Raw genomic sequence first — 23445 nt, 5'->3', positions numbered from 1 at the left:
ACATTTATGCATTTTGCATCAGGTGGTTTTATCGAAAGCAACTTAATTAACTTTAAATATATATTAAAAATTCTATTACAAATCTCTTATAATATATTTGAATATATTTTTGTTTGTAATGTTTTTTTGTTTTGTGTTTATTAGACGTGTTACAATATTGAGCTAGATGATGATAAAATAGGATTTTATAATAGTGATATTACATTTCATTTAAAGATATATGTTTTTAATATATTTGTCTTTATTTAATTTTTTTTTTTTTTTTGCATTTAATCAGTTTTTTTATTATTTTTTAATTTTATTTTTTTTATTATTTATTATTTTTATTTAAATACTGACATTGTAAGGATGTGAATAGTAATTTCAATTCAAAATCAGATAAATATGTTTGTTTTTATGATTTAATATGATTTAAACTCTGCATATTGAGAATTTCATCTTTCTCTTCGGTTTAGACCACCATTTTTGATATGGATCACATTTTAAACGTCACACAAACAATTTCCTCCACACAAAATTAATTTGAGCAGAAAATGGGAATTGGCTCTTGACACTTGGCTTGGAGTGTGTGAACATGATGCTGGATTTGTGATAGCGATGACATGTCACAGTAATCATCAGGTGGACCTCATCACACTCTGACCAGTACTGTTCTGTTGTCATGTAAGTCAACAGCTTCTTCCTGAACTCGAATGCTGTTTTAGGAGCTCAAATGACAGTCAAACTGATTCGCTTTTATTAATTAAGGAGGAGTATTTTGGGGAGCCTACATGTACTTCATTTTACGGCAGGTTTCTATGTTCTTTGATTCATAAAACATTGTCTGTGTGTTACTGAGCTCTGGTAGATTTCCTCATACCTCGTCCTGAAGCCTCTTTGATCTTGTAATATGTAATCCAGGGACATGTAAACCAGTTTTTCTTTTAATCATAGAATATGTGGTGATCCAGAGGTGGTTTACCCTTCATCTACTTAAATAAAACTATATTAAAGACACAGCAGGCCTGGTCTCAGATCAGTATTTCGAAGCTACTCATTTAAGATAAATCTCAGTGAATGTATAACGTCTGTGAATTTTATATAATGTATAGGTGTATTTTATGATCTATTATAATGTACTGGAGGCTGGATAATGTTCCTGCATCATTTAGTCTCACCTGACAGTGACTTTCAGCGGTCCACGTGCTTCCATGAGTCATACTCTATGTACTTATAGAGGCATTTTGATAATTGCCATCAGTTGGAAAAAAAAAAGCATTAAATAAATTCTTGATTTAAAATCAAAGCAATAGGAAGCATGTGATGAGTCTCATTGCTGCTTTTTAAATTAAATTACCATGACGTTATGCCAATGAGCATAATGCTAGCAATGCCAAGGTCATGGGTTTGATTCCCTGAGGATGCATGAATGGCTGGAATGCAATGCTAGTCACTTGTATAAAAGCTGCAAATGAATCAGGAGACTCACCTGATGTCAACACCATATTGTTTAGTTTCAATTTCAACTGTAGGTTTTCACATTGTAATGCAAACAATTGTGTGTCGTTCACCTTTGCGAACAAGAATTGTTATTATTGACTTCTGGTAGAACGATTAATTGATGATGGTGGTTGAGGCAACATTACTATTACTAATTAGTAATAACCTTCAGTATTTAACTTCAATATGTACCTCATCCAGCACCATTTGAGCTACAGACATGAATTACATCTGGAATCAAGTGATGTGCTATGCTACCTTTAGAAGCAACCTGTTTTTTTTTTTTTTTTAATTTGTCAATAAAATAAAGATATATTTTAAGAGAAAATACTATGTCAGTATATACTCTTTTTAAACTACATACCTTTTCTTTTTCTATTCCATTCCAATGTGTTACTTGCTGTTTCTTTGTAATTATTTGTGAAATTTACTAGCAATTTCTGAGTGAAAATAGTTTTTTTATCATAATATTTATTCATATTTTGAATTAGTTTTTTCTTTTTATATTTTTTTATTTTAATTTTAGTTTGTTTTAGTTATTTTGTAATGTGCTTTTGGCATTTCTGTTATTTTTTATATTCCTATTTATTTTTTATTTAATTTAATTTAAAATTTTCATCTTCAATTTTTTTTTATTCTCGTTTGTATGTTTGTTTAGATTTTCATTGAAAATATTTATTATTATTACTTCAGCTTTATTTAATTTATTTAGATTTATTTATTCTTATTATTAATATATACACTGGGGAAAATAATCACTCCTCCCCACCCCCTTTAAGAGCGCCAGGGCCGGATTTACGCATAGTCATTCTTGGCACGTGCCTATGCTCGCTCGTCCAGGGGGGGGCCAAACACAATGAAGAGATATAATATTTTGTTATACTATGGGCTATCTACAACAATAAAATAACCAAAACCTCAGAAGACATTGAGCAAATAAATATAACAAACAATAGGGTAAAAAATGACAAACTATTTCTATGTCCTCCACCTTTTTTATGTACGAAAATCGCGCTTTCTCCGGTTCTCTCTCACAGGCGCACACACACGCACTCGTGCACACACGCTGACAGAAACTTGTCGTCAACGCCGCCCCACGAATTTATCGATAAAATAGTTTCGCAGCTGAAAAGCTACATGACATTTCTCAGTAGGGAGGTTCTTGAAGCAGTTTAACTTATAGATTCACTATTAGTAGATGCTGCTGCTGAACACTGCTGAGAGACGCACAGACGCAGGTATTCACACGCACTTAATCTCTCTCTCCCTCTCTCTCTCTCTCTTTCGCTCTCTCACTCTAATAACTGCGTTAGACTGCATTAATAACTGCGTTAGCCTGCATATCAATGGCTCAAGCCTCTGTTATTAGCTCTAAAATGATGTTTTGGAATTTGGTTTGGGATGAGGTGCTTAAAAATAGTTCAACACATTTCAGGATGGAAACATGTCAAATATCTTGAAACAAGTCATCTGAACAATATCTTGATGTGTGGTTGTGACTCCTGGCCGTTAAAATGATTAGAGAAATAACTCCCGAAGTGGTACGCCGCGCCTATTAATGGAATGGTCTTTCTCAGTTCTCAAACAAATTAAGAGTTACAATCGATTTTTATTGACTGAACGCAAGTGCTTATTGCGATAGTAAACACTGTAACGTTTCCACTGATTGAGAAATATTTTTGTTTGCTTGGGTGGTAATATTAGGCCTATTATATTAATAGGGAAGGGGGGCCCAATTTTTTTTTTGCCTATGTCACGAAAAGAGGTAAATCCGGCCCTGAAGAGCGCAGAAGTGGAATGTTCACGGAGGTAAGAGGTTTATCTCATAGGTGCATTGAAAAGGTCAGAGGTCAAAAGTTATGACTTTTCATAAAAAAGCCTTTGCTGTGTGATTCTCCCAGGTGTGTCACCTTCTCATGTTGTGGTCCAGATACTCCGTGCCTGTGCGGTCGTGCTCCCTGCGGAAGTGCTCAGGGGTGCGTGAGTGTGTCTGACAGCATTTAAACTGCTTGTCACCTTCTTCAGAGTGCTATAGAGCACCATATGGCCCTCATAACACACACACACACTTAATGTCAGAGCAGCTATAGGCCTCCGCAGAGCAGTTTGTTTCAGAAAATGTCAGTGTGGTGAGTTCTGAGACCACTGCTTTTCAAAGGTTAGCACTGCTTCAGGAGACTCATCTCTTGAGATTTTAGATTTAGAGGGGAAAAGAGCAATTATATCGGCAACTGATTAGAAATTCCCTCTTAGGAGATTGATTGATTGGGAGTTTTTCCATGCCACTGTCTCCTTTGGCTTGATCTCTGAGGGCTTTGCAAAGCCACTGTTCTTTGTAAGCTGCTTTGGAACAGTATGTGCTGAACAAATAAACTGAATTGAATAATTGATGTTTGCAAACTTCTCCTTTTATTTGATTCTTTCTGTAGTAATAGCATCTAGGCAAGTATTGGACCACTTTAAGATTATTAGCACAGGCCTATAATTGTGCCTCTTGGCCAATAGAAGTGTTTTTATTGACCGTTTTGTGAGTTTGTGAACTTGAAAAGTTTTGTCTATTAGTGATAATGCAGTTTTTATTTTCCGATCTTTATAGTGACTCTTAAGTACATTTAAGTGAATTTTGAATACATTTTAGTGCAATGTTAAGTGCAACTTGTTCATTCAACTTTGGTTTTAATTTGAAATTGCAGGCATCTAGTTTGAATTTGCACAAATAATAATAAATACAATTTAAAAAATGTTACATCCATTCTGTTGATAACAGGATGGAATTAATTAATGTGGACATTGATGTAGATCGGTCAGGGTTCTGGTTTGGATCTGGTAGGGGTCTAGCATTGCTATGAATGTTTGTGAGTTCTTTATAGTTTTGTTTTGGATCTGCTAGGATTCTAGCATTATTGTGGATCTGTGTGGGTTCTCTATGGTTTTAGTTTGGATCAGATAGGATTCTGCTGTGCCTCATTGTAGATCTGCCAGTGGTGGACGAAGTACACAAATCAAGTACTTGAGTAAAAGTACAGATCCGTATAATAAAATATTACTCCAGTAAAAGTAAAAGTACTCAGTTTTCAATTTTACTCGAGTGAAAGTATAAAAGTACATGATTTTTTATGTACTTAAGTAAAAAGTACAGATAGATTAATGTTTATTTTGCAGTTACAGGATCAAAAGAACCGGAAAAACAAAGTAACAGAGTCAAGATCTAGATTTCTAGATTGAGTTTTTCACTGACAAAAGAGCCTGCAATTATTGAGAACTATAGGAGAACTAAGAATGAAATGATCAATTTATTATAAAAAATTATATATATATAAAATTAAAAGTAATAATTTTTAAAAAATTACCTCAATTTAGCACCAGCCAGCTTGTTAGCTAGACAGTTAGCATCAGCTTAAGTTTTATGAAATGTAGTGAAGTAAAAAGTACGATCTTATGCTTTGGAATGTAGTGAAGTAAAAGTAAAAGTTACTCAAAATAAAACTACTCCAGTAAATTACAGATACTTAAAAAATGTACTTAAGTACAGTAACGAAGTAAAACTACTTCGTTACTGTCCACCACTGAGACCTGCAGGGGTCTGGGTTGTTCTGCTGATCTTAAAAGTTTCAGCCTGCATTCTTGCAGTGTAAAAAAATGACTCAATCAATTTATTATTAAATTAATATTAAAAAATCCCTTTGATCAATTGTTTATAATTAGTATTATTATTTCATTATTTTATTTTAAATGAAATTCATTATATTATTTAATTAATGTTCAGTCACAGCAGTCACATTATAAATTAACACATTATTTTAAATTGCACTTTTTAGAATTGTCTTTCTTTTCCCATTTGCCAACAAGTGTCATTTGACAGTTAATGTAATGGAAGAGACCAATGAACTTTGAGCTGAAATTTTAAGACACACCCCATTAAACACAGCATGACTCTCAACAGTTGATTAATTTTATATATATATAATTTTTTATAATAAATTGATCATTTCATTCTTAGTTCTCCTATAGTTCTCAATAATTGCAGGCTCTTTTGTCAGTGAAAAACTCAATCTAGAAATCTAGATCTTGACTCTGTTACTTTGTTTTTCCGGTTCTTTTGATCCTGTAAGTACAGAAATAAGCTGTTCCACACCTGATGAAGAGGAACATTACATAGTTCAGCTGACATCTCTGCAGGTCGCGATTATCACGATCGATCACTCCTCCGTTCAAAGCATCAGCCTTTGGCGGCTTTCTCTCTCCTCTACACCTGTCTTCCTCTCTCTTCCTTTACTCACACATTTTGTCCTCTGTCCCACTTTCTCTGCGCTTCCTCAGACAGATGCACTGATATTTTTAACTTGTTTCGCTATTTTAGAGGTTTGGTGTCTTCGTTCTCGTCTCCATTTTCAGTCTCTGTGGACCTTTGGTTCTGTTCAGTTCTGTTAGTGAAACAAGAAGACTGTCGCAACCTAAAATTAAATTCAGTTACACCTTAAAAAAGAACACCGTGAAATCTCTTCCGTGTCTGTCACAAAGTCATAAGCATTTGCAGACCACAATTTCGCTCGCAGCTTGTTTGAATAGACAGAGACATACAGTAATTTATGACCAACAGGATGTTATGCTTATGTTTGTGTCTAGAAAATTGCATTTTCCCTTTTATATAAGGACGTCATAAAAAGGGGACACATAATTATTTTCACATGACATATGGTGTGTACAAAACATGTTAGACATAATAAATATACATTGAATGCCCTGGAAATTCAGCTTTGAATTGGTGCAAAATGCTCAATAGAGGACAAAGGGCTTGTGGTTTTCCACTGGGTCCATTTTTAGACTGTAAAAAAAATATTTTTTCAGTCTCATCTTAAATGAACAGCCTTAATGTTCAACCGATCAAACATGCATGCTGTACATGCGTGTTTGCTTAAAGTAGTGTCCTATTTAAATTTTGGGCTGAACTGCTCCTTTAAGGAAACTTTGCGACCCATATATGGAAAACAGAATTAGTGCTGTGTGATGTTTATTCGCCTTTTTGCCCTCTAAACCTCTTCTGAACTCTTTGTCTTTGAGCGCGAGTGAGCGAGAGAATGAGGCAGTAATTAGTGATTAGTGATAAGCCTCTCACAGTAGATTAGACCAGCGAGACTCTTCACAGACGCCCCACTGCTGATTTACCAGCTGTGGAAACAAGACGAGAGAAGGAGGAAACACAGAGATCACCTGGGACATGTAGTACATCATTCAGATTTAACCCCACCATCTGTTTAACCACACAAGAGAGAGAGAAGAGCGAGAGAGAGCAAGGCCCTCTTTTGAGGGCCCATCCTCAGGAAACACTCACTTCATCAAACATCTGAGATGTGCTTATTGTGTGATGTTTTTATTACATAATTTAAACTTTTATTTTATTAATTTATTTTTATTTTATATTATTATTTTATTTGTTTATTTTTGTTGTATTTAAAACAAAGAATAATTATGTAAAATTATAATTAACTTTTTACTATTCTGCACTAATTCTTGCTCAATCTCAAGATGTTCTGTGAATCATTCTCAAATCATGCTGAAGAACATGATCATCGTGTTTTGTTCATGTCAGCTCCATTGCTGCAGTCAGGAAATCAAAATTAAAGTATCCCTATTATTCCATTTCAAATATTGCCTTTCATGCAGTGTGTATTGTAGCTGTATATGAATGTAAACGATCAGCAAAGTTGTCAAGCCGAAAGTGCACGATAAATAAAGTTATTGTCTCCCAAAAGAAAGAATCAAGTTCAAGTTCAAGTTTATATCTAAAGCACATTTAAAAACAGCTGAAAGCCAACCAAAGTGCTGTACACTGTCAATAGCACCAGCTAAAAGCCGACCAAAGTGCTGTACACTCTGTACAAATACAATAAGTAAAATATTAATAGCATAATGTCAAATACACATAACATGACTATAACGAAATCAATTAATAAACGCCAAAGTAAAAAGATGAGTTTTTAGACAAGATTTAAACACAGGTAGAGTGGAGGCCATTCTAATATGAGATGGTAAGTTGTTCCAGAGAGTAGGACCAGCCACTTCAAACGCTCTATTTCCTCTCGTCTTTAGACGAGTGCGAGGGATCTGGAGAAGTTTTTACTCTGATCGTAATCGTCTTGTGGGGATGTAGGGATGAAGTAGGTTTGTAAGATAAGGCGGAGCTAAATTGTTCAATGATTTGTAGACAAATAGAAGAATTTTAAACTCAATTCTGTGCTGAACAGGCAGCCAATGCAGGGATCTCAGAATGGGTGTAACATGATCAAATTTTTTACACCCCTTCAGAAATCTAGCTGCTGCATTTTGTACTACCTGTAAATGAGAAATTTGAGTTTTTGAAATGCCATAGTACAGCGAGTTACAGTAATCTAGCCGTGACGTGATGAAGGCATGGATGGCAATCTCTAGGGAAACTACAGAAAGAAATGGTTTAATTTTGACTCTGAATCGACTCTGAATAGACTAAACGAGTAGTCAGTAATTCGAATCCCACTTCTGTGATGGCTACACGTCACAGGTAACACATTTGCATAATGCCCGCCTATGTTCTACGTTAGCCGGCCACGAAAATCTTGACCTGCCCTCAAACACTGTTGCTTGTTCATGTCGAGAAGACGCTGTGTCCTACGCTGTGAAAGTAAATTAATTTTATTTTCACTTCCGAAAGATGAGGCTGCAAAGAATCAGTGGTTAAAATTAATTTTTCCACTGTACCACAGCAGTAAAACCCTGATCTTTGTTTTTTTTTGTGTTCCTATCATTTTACTGACGACTGCTTCTCTAATCTCAGAGAGTTTAATGTGGGATTCACAAAACACTTGCTCTTGAAAGATGGCTCAGTACCCATTTTATTTGGACCAGCTGGCTCCACTGAATCACAACCTGAAAGCTTGATAAATAATAGATGTTTGTATACTCAGTGCTCAGTATACGGAACTATGGCAGTGGGCGTATCGTTTCCAACACATGCTGTACGCGGTAGACCAATCACAACAGACTGGGCCATCTGACCAATCAGAGCAGAGTAGGCTCACTGGAAAGAGGGGTTTAGAGAGACTGAATTTTAGAACTGCTTCGAATGAATCATTTGAGAATTGTTGGAAAATGAGGTGATATTAAATGCATATTTTGAGAGAACAAAAGCGTTTTTTGACCTTTCATGCATGTTTGTAGGAGACTCCCAAAACAATATTAGGAACCTTAAAAATGGTGTAATAGGGACACTTTAATGAAATAATAATAATAATAAAAATAATAAAGCATATTCTGTCATTTTTCATTCAAATTGTTATGCTTTTAATTTATAGTTATACAATTAATTTATAGTGAAAAACGTTGCATTCATTTATAATAAATGCAAAATCGAATCATTTGTACTTTCGACCCCACCAGCTGAGTGTGAGAGAGAGAAAACATCAAGTGCATAATGTATCTTATTTCACAAGAAATTGGTTATAACTACTGAGTGTGTGTGTATATATATATATATATATATATATATATTAGTGCTGGGCAACAATTAAAATTTTTAATCGCGATTAATTGCATGACGGAATGTTTAATCGTTTTGTTATGCACAAAATTCAATAATGAATTCAAAAGTAGTGTATTGTGCACTTTTTTCATTTAAAAGTACTGCTATATGAACAAAAGGGCAATAACATTTGGTTTGCAAACACTTACAAATAAGGTGCTTTTTTTACAGCAGTATTCCTTTTACATAGTAGCAGTTAAAATTTCTCTTGTAAATCTTAACTTATAACATTAATGTAATCAAATTAAATGTAAAACGAGCTATTTGCCACTGCCAGGGCATTAACGTTTTTATAGAAATTATTTTATAGTTTGTTATAGAAAAACAAGAAAAACAACAGAGTCCAGAGCTTTGATCATAACATTATAACAGGCACCTTCTCAGTAGAGACCTGCACTATTGCGGGACCCAACGCAGTAGAGTGCGGCGCGGGACAACACTTGATGGGCGAGTGCGGGTGGGTAGAGACTCTTGTGTGCAGGATGTGGGAGAATAAGGGTGTACTCACACTTGGCATTCTTAACCGTACCCGAGCGCGTTTGACCCCCAAAGCCTGGTTTGTTTGACTAGTGTGATCGCTCCATGCCGTACGGTTCGTTTAGCCGTCCCTGGCTTAGTTGGAAGAGGTGGGCCAGAGCACGATTCAGTTATATATAGATCAGTGAGTGTGAGCGCTAACTGTGCCGGAGCGCGGGACTTATGATGCGTGCAGCATGATTGCGTGAACATTTCTGAACGGCAAGAGTGCTAGATCTGTAAAGCAATATATTGTGAATAGGGCCGTGAGTTACCGCGTCCCAAACGACTCATAATCAACCACAAAGTTAACAAAACGGCACTCCACTGTGCTGAGCGAGAGCACTTCTCTGCTGTCTTCACGTGCTATCGGAAACTTCCTATTTCCCACTTATGAAGTCGTGATTACGAGCATGAGCACGTTCTTTTCTGTTAAAAATAACAGTGAACAGTGGTTTGTGAATGTTGATGCTTAGCCAAAATAATTTTATTGGGAGCGTTAATGTGGATGCTGCTGCAGTCTTAGACCCACCCCAAATGCTCTCATTGGTTGAGACGCGTGATGACATCCATCCCAAGCCAGTACTGATCAACATCCTACCCCTCCTGTGACCCATGGTTTGTCTGTATGTGTATTCAGAGCCAGTGAGCAACGGACTTTCATAATAATAAAAAAACTGCGTTAATGTGAGTTAAAATAATTGTTGGCGTTAATCAATTAATGCGTTAACGCGATAATAAATAATAACGCGTTAACTTGCCCAGCCCTAATATATATATATATATATTATTTGGTACACCTTGCTAGTACCCGGTTAGACCTTTTGCCTTCAGAACTGCCTTAATTCTTCGTGGCATAGATTCAGTGAGGGTCTGGAAACATTCCTCAGAGATTTCAGTCCATATTGACACGATAGCATCACACATATACTGCAGATTTGTCGGCTGGAGAATCTCCCATTCCACCACATCTCAAAAGTGCTCAATTGAGATCCGGTGACTGTGGAGGCCATTTGAGTACAGTGAACTCATTATCATGTTCAAGAAACCAGCTTGAGATCATTTGAGCTTTGTGACATGGCGCATTATCCTGCTGGAAGCAGCCACGATGGGTACACTGTGGTTATGAAGAGATGGACATGGTCAGCAACGGCACTCAGGTAGGCTGAGCATTACACCACCAGCAGCGGCCGGAACCGTTGATACGAGGCAGGATGGATCCATGCTTTCATGTTGTTCACGCCAAATTCTGTAATGTTCCTCTGGGTGATTGTAATTCATTCGACAGCATGTTTGCAGTGTTTACAGGTGTGTGTTGCTAATTGGAGGGAATTGGACTGTGTGCGACTTAAATGCATCATTTCTGCTAACGCTCTACCTCGACTGGAGTGAGCCGAACAGGGTAATTGAGTAGAACAGAACAAACTCGGCACTGGAGGAGAGGGAGAGAGCTGAATTAAGGGAAAAAGGAATATTGACGATGTGTCAGGGAAGAATTTAAAGGTGTCTAACTAGGTTTGAACCCAAGCTTGTGTTCAGATTGAGGAGAAGAGGTTCTTTACGGTGTGAAACACGCGGAGAGAGATGCATCTGGCAGCAGGTTGTGAAGTTGACTGATGCATTACTGAACACAAAAGCTTTAGGTCTCTTCAATTTCACCTTCATGCGCAGTGGAAATGGGGAATTTCATCACACATATGATAGGAAGCCTTCTCCCGGCTTTCACTGGCTTCCTGAGCTTGTGTGTGGGAATAGTGACCATGGTTGTTGGTCTCCACACTGCAATCCAGCACAACCCTCTCTCTCTTTCTCATCCTATCGTCTTCTCCCTGGCGTGCAGACACATTTAAGCGTGAAGCTAGCAGTAACAGCGGGCTGGCGATAGGAACCTCTGCGTGAGCTTTGACATGGGATTTCCTCTCTGCATGACAACTTATAGATAGTATGATTAAATGGAGGAGGAACTATGGTATTATGATTGATTGAAAGGGAGAAGTTTTGATCGTATGATTGGAATGGGGAGGAGCTATGATAGCAGGAATGGACTAAGGGGGAGGGGTTATAGTATTGTGATTGACTGAAGAGGAGGAGTTATGTTGGCATAATTGGAATGGGGGAGGGGTTATAATATGATTGGAATGAGGGGAGGAGTTTTGAAAGTATAATTGGAATGTGGGGAGAAGTTATGATCGTGTGATTAACCGAGTTGTTGAAAACAGGATAATGAGCTGCTCATATGAACACAGTGCCGCGCTTCATTTAGAAACTTTGCAGCACAACAGACTAAATACTCTTAAATCATTAATGATTTTAAATTTAATTAAATCCAAACCTTTTGCATTTTGATAAGTGCACTACACCATATCACTATTCAAATTTTTTTTTGATTGACGTGTTTCGCCAAGGCAATGGCACAAAACACAACGTTAGAGAACTTTTATGTTGTTAAGAATAGTGTCAATAGTGTAAAAATATTTTTGTTCATTATGAAACTGTAGTGGGACAGATTACGCAGTGGAGCACTGCCACATTAATGGGAAACACTGAAAGGAGTTATTATGAAATTGAGAGCAGGAGTTATGTAAATTAAGGAAGCTGATATAAAAGAAAGTATGAAGGAGTTGCTATAGAATAGAATGTAAACAATAGGTCTAAATCTGAAGAATCCTCAATGGTGGAAGCTGAGAAATCTGGTGAGCATCTTTTTATTTTCCAGCAAGGCTTCTATTTCTCATGGTGCCATCCTTACTGAGGCCAGGGGAATTATGGGAGCATGAACATCGGGATATGGTTAGCTGGACAGCTCAGCTGAGGGCCTATGTTGAAACTCAATTTGGAGGCAGAAAGGGAACAGAGACCCAGGAGCAAACCATCTGAGACACAGGAATGAACGGAAGGCGCACTGCAAATCTGCTTGGAAAATAGCTTCTCTGATGGGTTATTCTGCTTCATGTGGCTGCTGAGATGTTGCTTTGTCAATTTAAATAGGGAGCAGACAATGTCAAGTAAGCACATGCCTTGAACTCTCATCACCTTTTTCTTGCTTTTGTTTTCTCTGTCTGTATATAAATGCACATACAAACACATACAGTGGCAACTGATTTTTTTTTTTTTTTTTTTTGGACAATGGATCATTAAAATTAGAATTTATAAAGAATAGCATTTAAATTGTATGCACATATTTTTTTATATAGGATTGATCTGAATATATGTCTGATTTCTGAAATACAGAAATAAAATGTAATCTATCTATCTATCTATCTATCTATCTATCTATCTATCTATCTATCTCATTTTTAATTATTTTTCTTACATTTTTTAAATTAGATTTCTGTATATGTGAAATCATGTATACCCTGTGAAATCTTGTATACCCTGTATTTTATATATATATATATATATATATATATATATATATACATACAGTATATATAAAGAAGACTGTTCTAAATATCTGTCTCTCATTTCTTTTCACAGCTCAGATGATTATTATGAATACAGCCATGGTATCAGCGGAGAATCATATGACTCTTACGGTAAGATGTTTTTTTTTTTTTTTCTTCTGTCAATACTGTTTTCTAATCATGTGGAATTATTGCAGTAGATCGACAGCCTGTTTTGCTTGATTTCCATTTTGCAGTGAAGCAATACACTGTCTATTTTATAATACGTCTAGTTAGTGCACAAACTTTGAGTCTGTCTTTTGCCCAAAGCACACACAGCTCCTGCTGTACAGCTCTTGTTATAAATACTGCTGGCATTGCAAGGCTTTTGGTTACAGTGTCTATAGAACAGCATTGTATTTACATGAACAGGCATTTACAATGACTGTTGAAGGGAGACGGCTTTGGATGCAGCAAAAGAAACAAAATGCTGTCAGATACACATTCGGTGAAAGGCAAACAAGTTTGCAGTTACGAACACTGTAGGTACAGAATAGCATTAATATGGCAGAGATATCTGGAGAAGAATTGCAATGCTCTGAAATTACTGATGTAGCTGTTGTAAGCTCATTGTCCCAGCAAAAAAAGATAAGATGTGCCATTGTATTCTCAGCAGCTAGAATGGTAATGTGTGTGTGCCTTTAGTGCGTATATACAGATGCATTTGTGTGCAGTTTCTCTGAATTAAGCATTTGTGTGCGTGTTTACAATTGTATTATTTATAAAAGAGATTTCTAACCAGCACATAGTTTTAAAGGGGTCATATGATGCTGCTAAAAAGAACATTAAAACCCAGTACAAACGAGGCATTTGTTGCATCCAGTGGGGACATAATTACTGATTGTAATGACTTATACTGGGTTTTTACGCTTTGCGTTGCATATTGCGCCGCGTAAGCATAAAACCACGTCTGCATTTGTGATCGGAGAAATAAAAAACAATAAGCGCTACTCTACACTGCTCAAACTCGGACTTTTATAAAGAATATCTCTTTGGATTTGAGACTTTAGTCTTTGCAACTTTACAGATCTTATTTATGCACCAAGAGCTTGTAACACTCCAAAGAGAAAGGAAAAATTGAAATCGCATCATATGACCCTTTTAAAACTTTCAGTTTATAGATTTCTTCAGGTCACTTTTATGTCCTGGAAGTTTTTGTTATATGAAGGTCACATTAAATCTTTGGAAACTTCTACCTATTTTTTTCTGCTTTCCAAATGCTATATTTTATTTTTTATTTTATTCTTGTTCTAGACCCAGACATTAATTTCAAAATATATAAATCCATAATTAAAATACCAATTGTCATAAATACATTATAAATATGGATTATTATTTTAATACTAGTTGTTATGTTTTTTTTTTGTATTTAGTACAATGCATATTTTATTATTTAATTACAAATATATTATGAAATATTATTATATTACTAATAATACTACTTATTATTAATTAATTATATATTTGTATTATATTATTATCAACAAAATATTAATTATAATATTTGAGAAAATATGATTATTTAAAAAAAGAGAGGAAAAAATATTAATCAGTGGCGACATTTCCACCACAACATTTTGCCCCTAATTTATGATTTTTGTTATATGAAGGTCACATTCAAAATTTTGAAACTTCATTTACTTAATTTATTAATTTTTCCAATGTTTTTTATATGTATAGATTTCATTTTTATTTTATTATTGTTTCAGACCCAAATTTCCATCATTAAAATATGAATTATTATGAATACATTATAAATATTATTGTTGTAACATTATTATGTGATTATCATGTTTATATTTGTAATATATATTTATATTATATAATTATAAATAAAATAATATTATATTATTATATTTTATATTATTATTATGTATTACAACCTATGATAATCTAGAAGAAAAAGAGTAAAAAAAAAAAATAATAAAATCATCAGTGGTGACATTTCCACCAGAACAAACAATTTTATCCCAAATATATATAGACATGTGATATATGTATTTGGTTATTTATCTTACACCGGGGTCAAAAAGTTTCATCATTTAGAAAAATAAACCTTTTTCGGTATAACAGTGCCTATGTTATCAGAGTCCAATAATAAATATAATAAAGCACAAGGAAATGAGATGTGACACTGTTAGCATGTTTTGACATGACAGCACATTAGATTACAGAACTGATAAAAAAAAAAAAGGAAAAGTAAGTGTAACTGCATCTTAAAAGTGACTTTACCTTTTGTCTTAGTCTTTCACATTTCCTTTATGTCACTTTCTAATCAGTTGTCACTTTGCGACCACATTTGAAACACACAGCTCTACACTCACACACACATAAGCAATCCATAACACTCAACTTAACACTTTTCCAGGTGGTACAACGCTTAGACGGCTTGACAGTTCAAAGGATAACTCACTATTATCCAGCTGATACACATCCTTGTTCTTTCTAAATGCAAGGACAGTGCGCTTGAACCCTTTTCTTGAAGCTAGCGTAGGCTAACCTGAGATTGACAGCTCTCTAATGAAAGATTATTAGCAACGGCTCCCAGCCTGAAAAACGAGTGACTTTAGAACAACGGCCTTTGTGCCTTCCTGTCCCTAAGAAGAGCTGAAAAAGAGCAAGATCACAATAAATCCATTGAATCAATATAAAAGTTATTTTTCATATTGAAACTGTTGAAAATACACAACATAGAAAGTTGATCCACATATGACAGCCTCTGAACTTGGTCAATACTAATCTTGTATAGAGGCACTGGACTAAAAATACATTCAATCAGTCATAGCTCCAAAAATAATTCAACGGGTAATCTTGTTAATGCTATAAATTAATTACAACAATCATGAACATACATGAACATACATGAACAACATCACATTAAACCACATAAATTCCAAAATGACATTTCCCTTACATTCAACTTCCAAAAGTGCATCGCATGCGATTTATCGTGCAGCCCTAATTTTTTTGTTTGTTTGTTGATCACAAAGTACAAAATAGATGAGGAAAACTAGGATGCCGGGTGTATTCAAAGCGCCGCCATTACTGTCTAGAGTGCATGGAATGGTGCGCTGTGATTGGTTGAGCGGATATATCACATTCTGCAGAAAAGGGAGACTGGCGTTTGTCGTGGTTTGGAAAAAAAAGGAGAAAACACGACAGAATAACTCGGCGGATATCGCATTTTGCGTCAAATTAAAAACTGACTTTTCAATACCGACCAGATACAATACAGATTTGGCGGAAACTCCATTTTTTTTTTTAAATGGCGTTTATCATGTTTTGGAACCAAACTCTTCATATGTATATATATATATATTTAAATTAATTGTCAGCATACGAGTAAATTAACAAGTATTGCAATGATTTAATACATAATACATTAAAATTTATATTACATATATTTTATACATTTTACTTATTTATTTTAAAATATAATTTTTCATGATTCAGAATATTTTTCATTTCTATTTTGGGGTGAAATATGATCTGAGCATATTGTTGACAGGTCACCCATTTTTTCCACACGCCAGCAAAATGTGACACTTGTAATATTTTAACCTCATTTCAAAGTCTTGATTATTCCGTAAAGCTTTTTTCACGCCGAGTTCCATTAAAATGACTATTGACCATGCAATGTAGACAACCATCACACAAACATATTTAATTCACTCAAAAACATCAGGGTATGTATTCAAACATGTCACTGTTAGCCTGTGAAGGTCTTACAAATTTAGTTCAGCATTTTATGAGCATGTTTCACTATAGAATGCACTAATTAAAGCATTCTAACCAAGGCCTGAACGGCTAAAGACCTTTCTGACCTTTGCTCTTTGTCTCCCTCTTCAGGCCCGGAGGAATGGACAAACAACCGTAACAAGGCGCCACCAACAAGGACAAGCAAAAAAGTGTTCAGAGAGCAGCCGTACTCCCGATTCTGACCTGCTACAGTCCTTCATGTGCCCTCCCAAGTAATGGATTTTCTATGGACTCTATTTCATTTTTGAGAATAAAATCAACCAAAATGACAAAAATAGAAAGTTGAAGAAGTCAATGGGTAAAATTAAGTTTCTGTGGAACTGATTCTGTTGTAACATGGACGACTCCCATAAATGGATATTTCGGATCACTGGATTATGTAGTTTAAATCAGCGAACCAATCAGAATTCAAATAGACCTACTTATGTCAGATGGAGGCGGGCACTAGCGGTTAGGGGCGGAGTTACACAAGGTGTACGATGTTTAGAATCAGCAGGTCATTTTTTGTAGATACTTTTTTTTGATGGGTGATCAGCTTCAATGTGTCCCTTGTAAATTTGACCTTTAACTAGAGAAAAAAGTAAAAAAAAATCTCACATGTTGTTTTCCTTCCTTTCTCTTTTCTAAATGGAAAGTTCTTTAGCGTTAAAGGGCTTATAGGAGCATGTTGTGAAAAATAAATAAATAAATAAATACAAATAATTATGTGCAGTTTCAGTTGCGATGAGAAAAGCCTGCGTAGTTTTGTCTGGTTTTTGTGTTGAGCGTTTAAACCCTTTAATGAGCTCTGTGGTAATAGGTGTTTTCTTCTAGTGAGAGATCTACTTTTAGACCTTTTGAGGAGCGACTAAATTGAAAGTTTTGGGCAATCCGACTGACTAAAATTCCCAATTCAATTTCACAATTTCAGCTGATATATGAGAGATTCCTTCAAGTTAATGCCATCTAGAAGTTACTCCTGCACACTTTACTGTGCAATTCTAATGCATTATAGTCCATATTAGCCTTTATATGCCACTAATGTTGGCTTTCCATTGGTATATTATATAGCGCGGATGGGTTAAAAATAGCAACAGAGCATTTAAAAACAAGAAAAGACTAAACTGAAGCATCGCTTGTGATAGTCAAAGACATTTACGGGGAATTCAGCGGTTTTTGGCACATCGTGTATCCTATAAAAGTTCGTGTAATGCATTTTAAGTGCACAGCAAAGTGTTACTGGTCATTTCTAAACCAAATAGTGTTGACTAAAGTTTAACTGGTACTGTTTTATAAAACTATTAAAAGTCTAATCAAATGTATGCTGAAGTTTAAAAAGTGATAGTAATGAAAATTATTGTGGTACTGGTGGTGGCAGTTTAATACATTTCTGTTAAGAGCTATAATCTTTGTAAGCTTGTGTAAGCCCTTTAATTCACGTCTCAGTTGATTAAAAAATAAACTTTTTGAAAGAAAAAATATCATTGTGTTTGAGAGCACATTTTGTCCTTGTTTACCTTGGTAAAACTTCATAATTTAAACTAACATCTGCTGTGTATTATTATCAAAGGTGTAGTGTACAGTATCTTATGATAAGAAGAAAAAAATTGGGAAAAAAGTCCTTTAAGCCCACATAAAAGTGAAAATAAACCAAAAACAATATTTGTCCCCCCCACCCCCCACCCCTGACTCTCTAGAATTACTTAAAAAAAACGAATCTGATGCATGTAACTATTTTGACAGTAGAATTAAATTGAATTGCAACCGGCACAATTAAATTTATTTGTAATATACCGTACACGGCAGCTTGAAATAAATTTGCAATTATAAACTTACCTTATTATCTGTTAGAATTCCTTCTTCTTGAAAACACATGAGACTCGTCTGTGGTAAAGCATATGAAAGCAACTTCCTCCCAGAAGTTAATTATCCACTAATATATCTTTAATCATACTCCTTTATAAATGGCAACTTTGTACTGTTGCACATGGAAAGTAATTCAACATATTGTCATATTTCATATTTTAAGATTTAATCATGTAAGCGGTGGCTTTTTGACCTTGGTTCTTTTTGGGGATGTCTGCTTGCTGTTTTTGCTCTTTCTTCCCCCTTCTGGTCACATGACCGTCTCTATAGTCCACTAAACAGCCCGCCCCCACATGACCTCTAAATGACCCCAGCTGACCTCAGAGCTGATGAGGATGGCGGTAGCTGTATTTACAGGCCTTCGTTCCACAAGGTAAACAACCCGTCACAATCTAATCTCATCTAAACTAGCCCTTAAACTGGATAAAACAAAAACAAACCTGTTCATTTAAAGCTGTTCTTGGCTTACGTTTTGCTGAGGCAATTAAATTAGAAGTAAAATTGTAAAAAGATTAATAAATAGCTGTAATATTGCTTTAACAAATCATTATTATCACCAATTATTTTTAAGGAGGAGATAAAATTATATATTTTTCTATGTACTATAGCTTTAAATAAATTAATGTTTAATATTGTCTTACTATATGCTTTGTAAACCATTGCAGATTTGTGGTAAACTTGTGTTTATTGGTGTCTTTTTGTTTTTGTTTTTTAATCAATACACTTTCAGTTTGAATGTTTCTCTTTTCTTTTTCAGATTGCAATAGCTGGGCCTGAAGCTATGAAACGCCACTGATACTCTTCTCAGATTGGTTAAGGTGAGCTTGATGTTTATACATACATACTGTAGCAAATAATAGCATACACTCTAAAAAATGCTGGGTCAAAATAACCCAATAGCTGGGTTAAAAAGGTTTTAACCCAGCGCTGGGTTATATTTAACCCAGCATTTTTTAGAGTGTAATATTATATTTTAATATTTAGCTATTATTTCAACTGTTAAATTATCAAAACGTGTGAAATAATAAAAAATTAGAAAACATAAAAATATTTTGAAATATTAAATAAAAAAAAAAATAAAATTGGCTATTATTTTAACTGTTAAATTAATACAAAATTAAAATAACTGCAATTTAAATACATACGTACATACACACGTATATACACTTAAACCCAACATATATTCTCCAGAAAAAGACTGGTCTTTTATGGACTCTGAGGGTGTTACTCAGTGTGTCATATATCATATACATAAGCTATCTATCAGTCTGTTACATCTTGTTTGAAATGAACTTTAATAAAAAAAGTTTAAATAGGTATTTAATTTTTTTTATTTTAATTTGTAATATTTGTAAAGAAAGTTTATTATTTTAATTCATTTTTAATATTTAATTTTTCTAGTAATTAGTTTTTTGTTGGTTGTTTCAGCTGCATTTTTTTAATGAATCATTTATTTATTTTATACATTTTACATTTTAATGTTTTTAAATATTTAAAAATATATATTTTACAAATTAGTTTTAGTATTTGTTGGTTGTTTTAGTTGATATGATATTCATTTCATTTAACCAAATAACCAAATCAGAATAGATTAATTAGAAAATGTAGATTTTATTAGCATTAAAATGCTTTTTAAAAGTATCAGTCCAAGCTATTATTTGAACTGTTAAATGAATGCAAAAATGAAAATAACTGCATTTAAAATAAATGAGAGAGAGAGAGAGTTGTTTATTTTATTTATATTCATTTAAGAGTTAAAAAAAGATTAAAAAAAAAATAATTCTGATGCTGTTTGGAATCTTGCTGTATTGGGTTTTGAAATAGATCTATGTAAATACCCTTGCAACAAATAAAGACACCCATTTAGCAGGAATATCTCGCGTAATCTATCGTTCAGGGACCACAAACACTCATTCCTTCCCTTGAAATACTCTCTAGGTGTTGTCTAGTATTATTGTAATATTATGAGACATTTGAACACAAATGAGGGATTTCATGTGTAAAATAACTGAAGTCGTCTGACAGTGATGAGGAAAGCAAGAGTTCTATTAAGTGCGTCTGCTGTTAAATCCCTGCCTCGAGAGAGCAGACATGCTTTCCTCCAGCGACTGTCAAACAACAGCTTCCACGGCATGAGAGGATAAAGAGATGAGAGAGAGAGAGAGAGAGAGAGACGCTTAGAGATCTCAGAGTAATCCTATCAGAACGACTGCTCTCTGTGGCTGATTATTGCGCTGAGTGCCACCCTCTGCCACCCGTCAGCCTACATACTGCTTTTGCATATTGCTTCATATGTATTTTCAACAGACGATGATTTGGGATGCACTAATCCATGAATTAGCCTATGCAAATGTGGATGCATCTGACATTGATCAGTGGATGCATCTGTGAACAGAATGAACAGAAAAGCCGCAGGTCTTCTGTTTATTCATTGTGTCTAAATGTAAGGTACTTTGGAGCATCTGAGTTTCAGCAAATAACTTTTTTTTATCAATAGTTTTGTTGTTGTTTTTCAAGGTTTTCTCAAACTTTTTTGGAATCGAGAACTGGTTTGTTCAGACCGCTACCAATATAACATGCTAGAGAAATTATGAAACAACGGCGTTTATCTCTATAATACAGAAGATAGACCAGAGAAACGGCTGCATAAATTGGTTTTTCCAGATTGCATCCCGGTCAAGAAATGAGCAAACAAAAATCATACCGGAAAATACCTAGGCTCTTTTTGATAGCGTACTCTTAACTTAAGCACCAAGACTTTTTCTCCAGAAAGAAATAGTTTTTAGCATATACTTTTCAAGACCAGGCTACAATGAACTCTGAGGGTGCTACTCAATGGTATGTGCTTCTGTACAAGCCATGTTTCAGTCTGTTTCAGCTACATCTTATTTGAAATTAACTTTAAATGTTTTAAACTGGATTGTGTTGCTATTTATTATATTTTTAATATACATTTTTTGTTTTTAATATCAAAATATTTTGTTTTAGCTACATTTTGTTTGAAATATGTTGCCATTTAATTTTGTTTGTTTTATTTATTTATTGTAATTTTTTTTGTATTTTTAATGAATTTGTAATAAGTTTTTTTTTTTTGGCTGTTTCAGCTTCATTTTTTTAACATTCATTCATTCATTCATTCATTCATTCATTTGTTTGTTTATTTACATTTGCTTTGCAATTAACGTTAATAAAATATTTTAAACTTGTTTTATGTTGCTATTTAATTTTATACATTTTTTTATATTTTTAAATATTTTATATTTATAATTAATTTCTAATTTGTTTTTTTGTTGGTTGTTGCAAGTACATTTTATTTGAAATATTTTGTTATTTTTCAATTTTCAAATACTTTTTGTTGAGGCTGAGATCTCTCTTTACTGAAGTTTTGTAATGCTTACAGGGAAAACAAGTCTATAATAATGGAATCTAGGCTGCTGGAAAAGTGAGTGAAGTCCATAATATTGCGAACCCCTGGCTATATGAGACGGACCCCCAGTGATCCGCAGACCCTATTTTATGATGTTACATTATAGGCTCTTCAGATCAACGTATTGGTTTCTAGAGTCTTGAGGGTGTACTCTTTGACATGGGCCGCCAAGCAACAATTGCCATTTGATGGTGTTTGTATGAATTAACTTTGATGTTTTTTATATTTTTTGCTCTGTTTTAGGGAGGTTTGTCCACATCATCTGATTTTGAAGACTAAAAGTGCACGGATGCTGTCGTAGAGAGCTTGTGCTCAGCCAGAAAAACACAATGAGCAGACTTAAAAAGTCCCTAGTGGCCCACAGAGGAGCACGCCGCTCCACAGGGAAGACTCAATTTCTACTGGAACTTTCTGGAAAAGGCTTCTGAACCTCTGCGAGGTCACAAAACGCCACGCTAAGAGCGTTGATGCACCAATAATGGGCAGACAAGCGGTCCACCCTTCTCTCTGCGGTCCTCAGGGGAGATGAGCTGGGGAAACGCTGCTTTCACAGCTGCTTCAGACATGCTATATGGCTCCTACATGCATTTTGCAGCAGGCTGCACTGAGGGTGAACCCACTTCTGTCTGCACACAGACTTATGGGTAATGGGGGCATGTGTCATGTGCTAACACATTAAGACGGGGGTTTTACTCTTCTCACAGGAGCCAGAGGTGGAAAGACGAATGAAATACGAATACTACATCTATCAGACAAAAATGAACATGAAATAGATAGAATGCACTTGGGATAAGTTCATTATGAGAATGTTGAATTAATTCATCCTAATAAAGGAACTTTAATCTCAGCATCTGGCTTGCCGTTAGCTGTGTCAGAACAATACGTTTTTTTTTGCTGGTCCAGTCAGGTCAGTTGTTAAAATTTGTAACAATTTATACATTATTTATTCATTTGCTTATTTTATTTTGTATTTTTGTTTATTATTATTATTTTTAAAAATGTTTTCATATGTTTTTTTTTTATTGGCTGTTTTAGCTACATTTTGTTTGAAAGTCATTTTAATAAAACTGTAATAAAATTGCTCTTTTAATTATTTAATTCATTTTATTATAATTTTTTATTTGGATATTTTTTAATTATTTTTAATATTACATATACATTTTACATGTATACAACTGTAATAAAACCATTATTTTATTTTAATAATTTAATTAATTTTATTATATTTATTTTTGATTATTTTTAACCTAGAGAGAGATCATTTTTTAATGTAGATATTTTTATTATTTAAAAAAAAAATTATATATACATATAATTGGTACTTAAATGGTAAATGGAGTGGTACCTAAATACAAATAGAAACTAAGTGACCAAGACCAAGCGGTAACACTTTACTTGAAGGGGTGTGCATAAGACTGACA

General features: G+C 34.5%; 1 protein-coding gene across 3 annotated transcripts in view; it reads left to right on the top strand.

Moving 5' to 3' along the window:
- khdrbs3 (KH domain containing, RNA binding, signal transduction associated 3) overlaps nucleotides 1–19412 on the top strand; it is a 156456-nt gene extending 137044 nt beyond the window's left edge. The window contains exons 8-10 of one of the 3 annotated variants that reach the window (XM_016462390.1): nucleotides 13028–13086; nucleotides 16843–16964; nucleotides 19355–19412. In XM_016462390.1, the coding sequence (XP_016317876.1) occupies nucleotides 13028–13086; nucleotides 16843–16934 (151 nt within the window). In that variant the 3' untranslated portion in view covers nucleotides 16935–16964; nucleotides 19355–19412. Of the gene's footprint in view, nucleotides 1–13027; nucleotides 13087–16842; nucleotides 18167–19354 lie in introns of those variants that run through there. The other 2 variants (XM_016462389.1, XM_016462391.1) reach the window with 2 other exon arrangements.
- The last annotated feature ends 4033 nt before the right edge of the window (nucleotides 19413–23445 follow it).

This window comes from Sinocyclocheilus anshuiensis, unplaced genomic scaffold (assembly GCF_001515605.1).
Source record: "Sinocyclocheilus anshuiensis isolate Anshui unplaced genomic scaffold, SAMN03320099.WGS_v1.1 scaffold160, whole genome shotgun sequence".
Taxonomy (NCBI): Eukaryota; Metazoa; Chordata; class Actinopteri; order Cypriniformes; family Cyprinidae; genus Sinocyclocheilus; species Sinocyclocheilus anshuiensis.
This window is presented reverse-complemented; position numbering and strand designations above follow the sequence as displayed.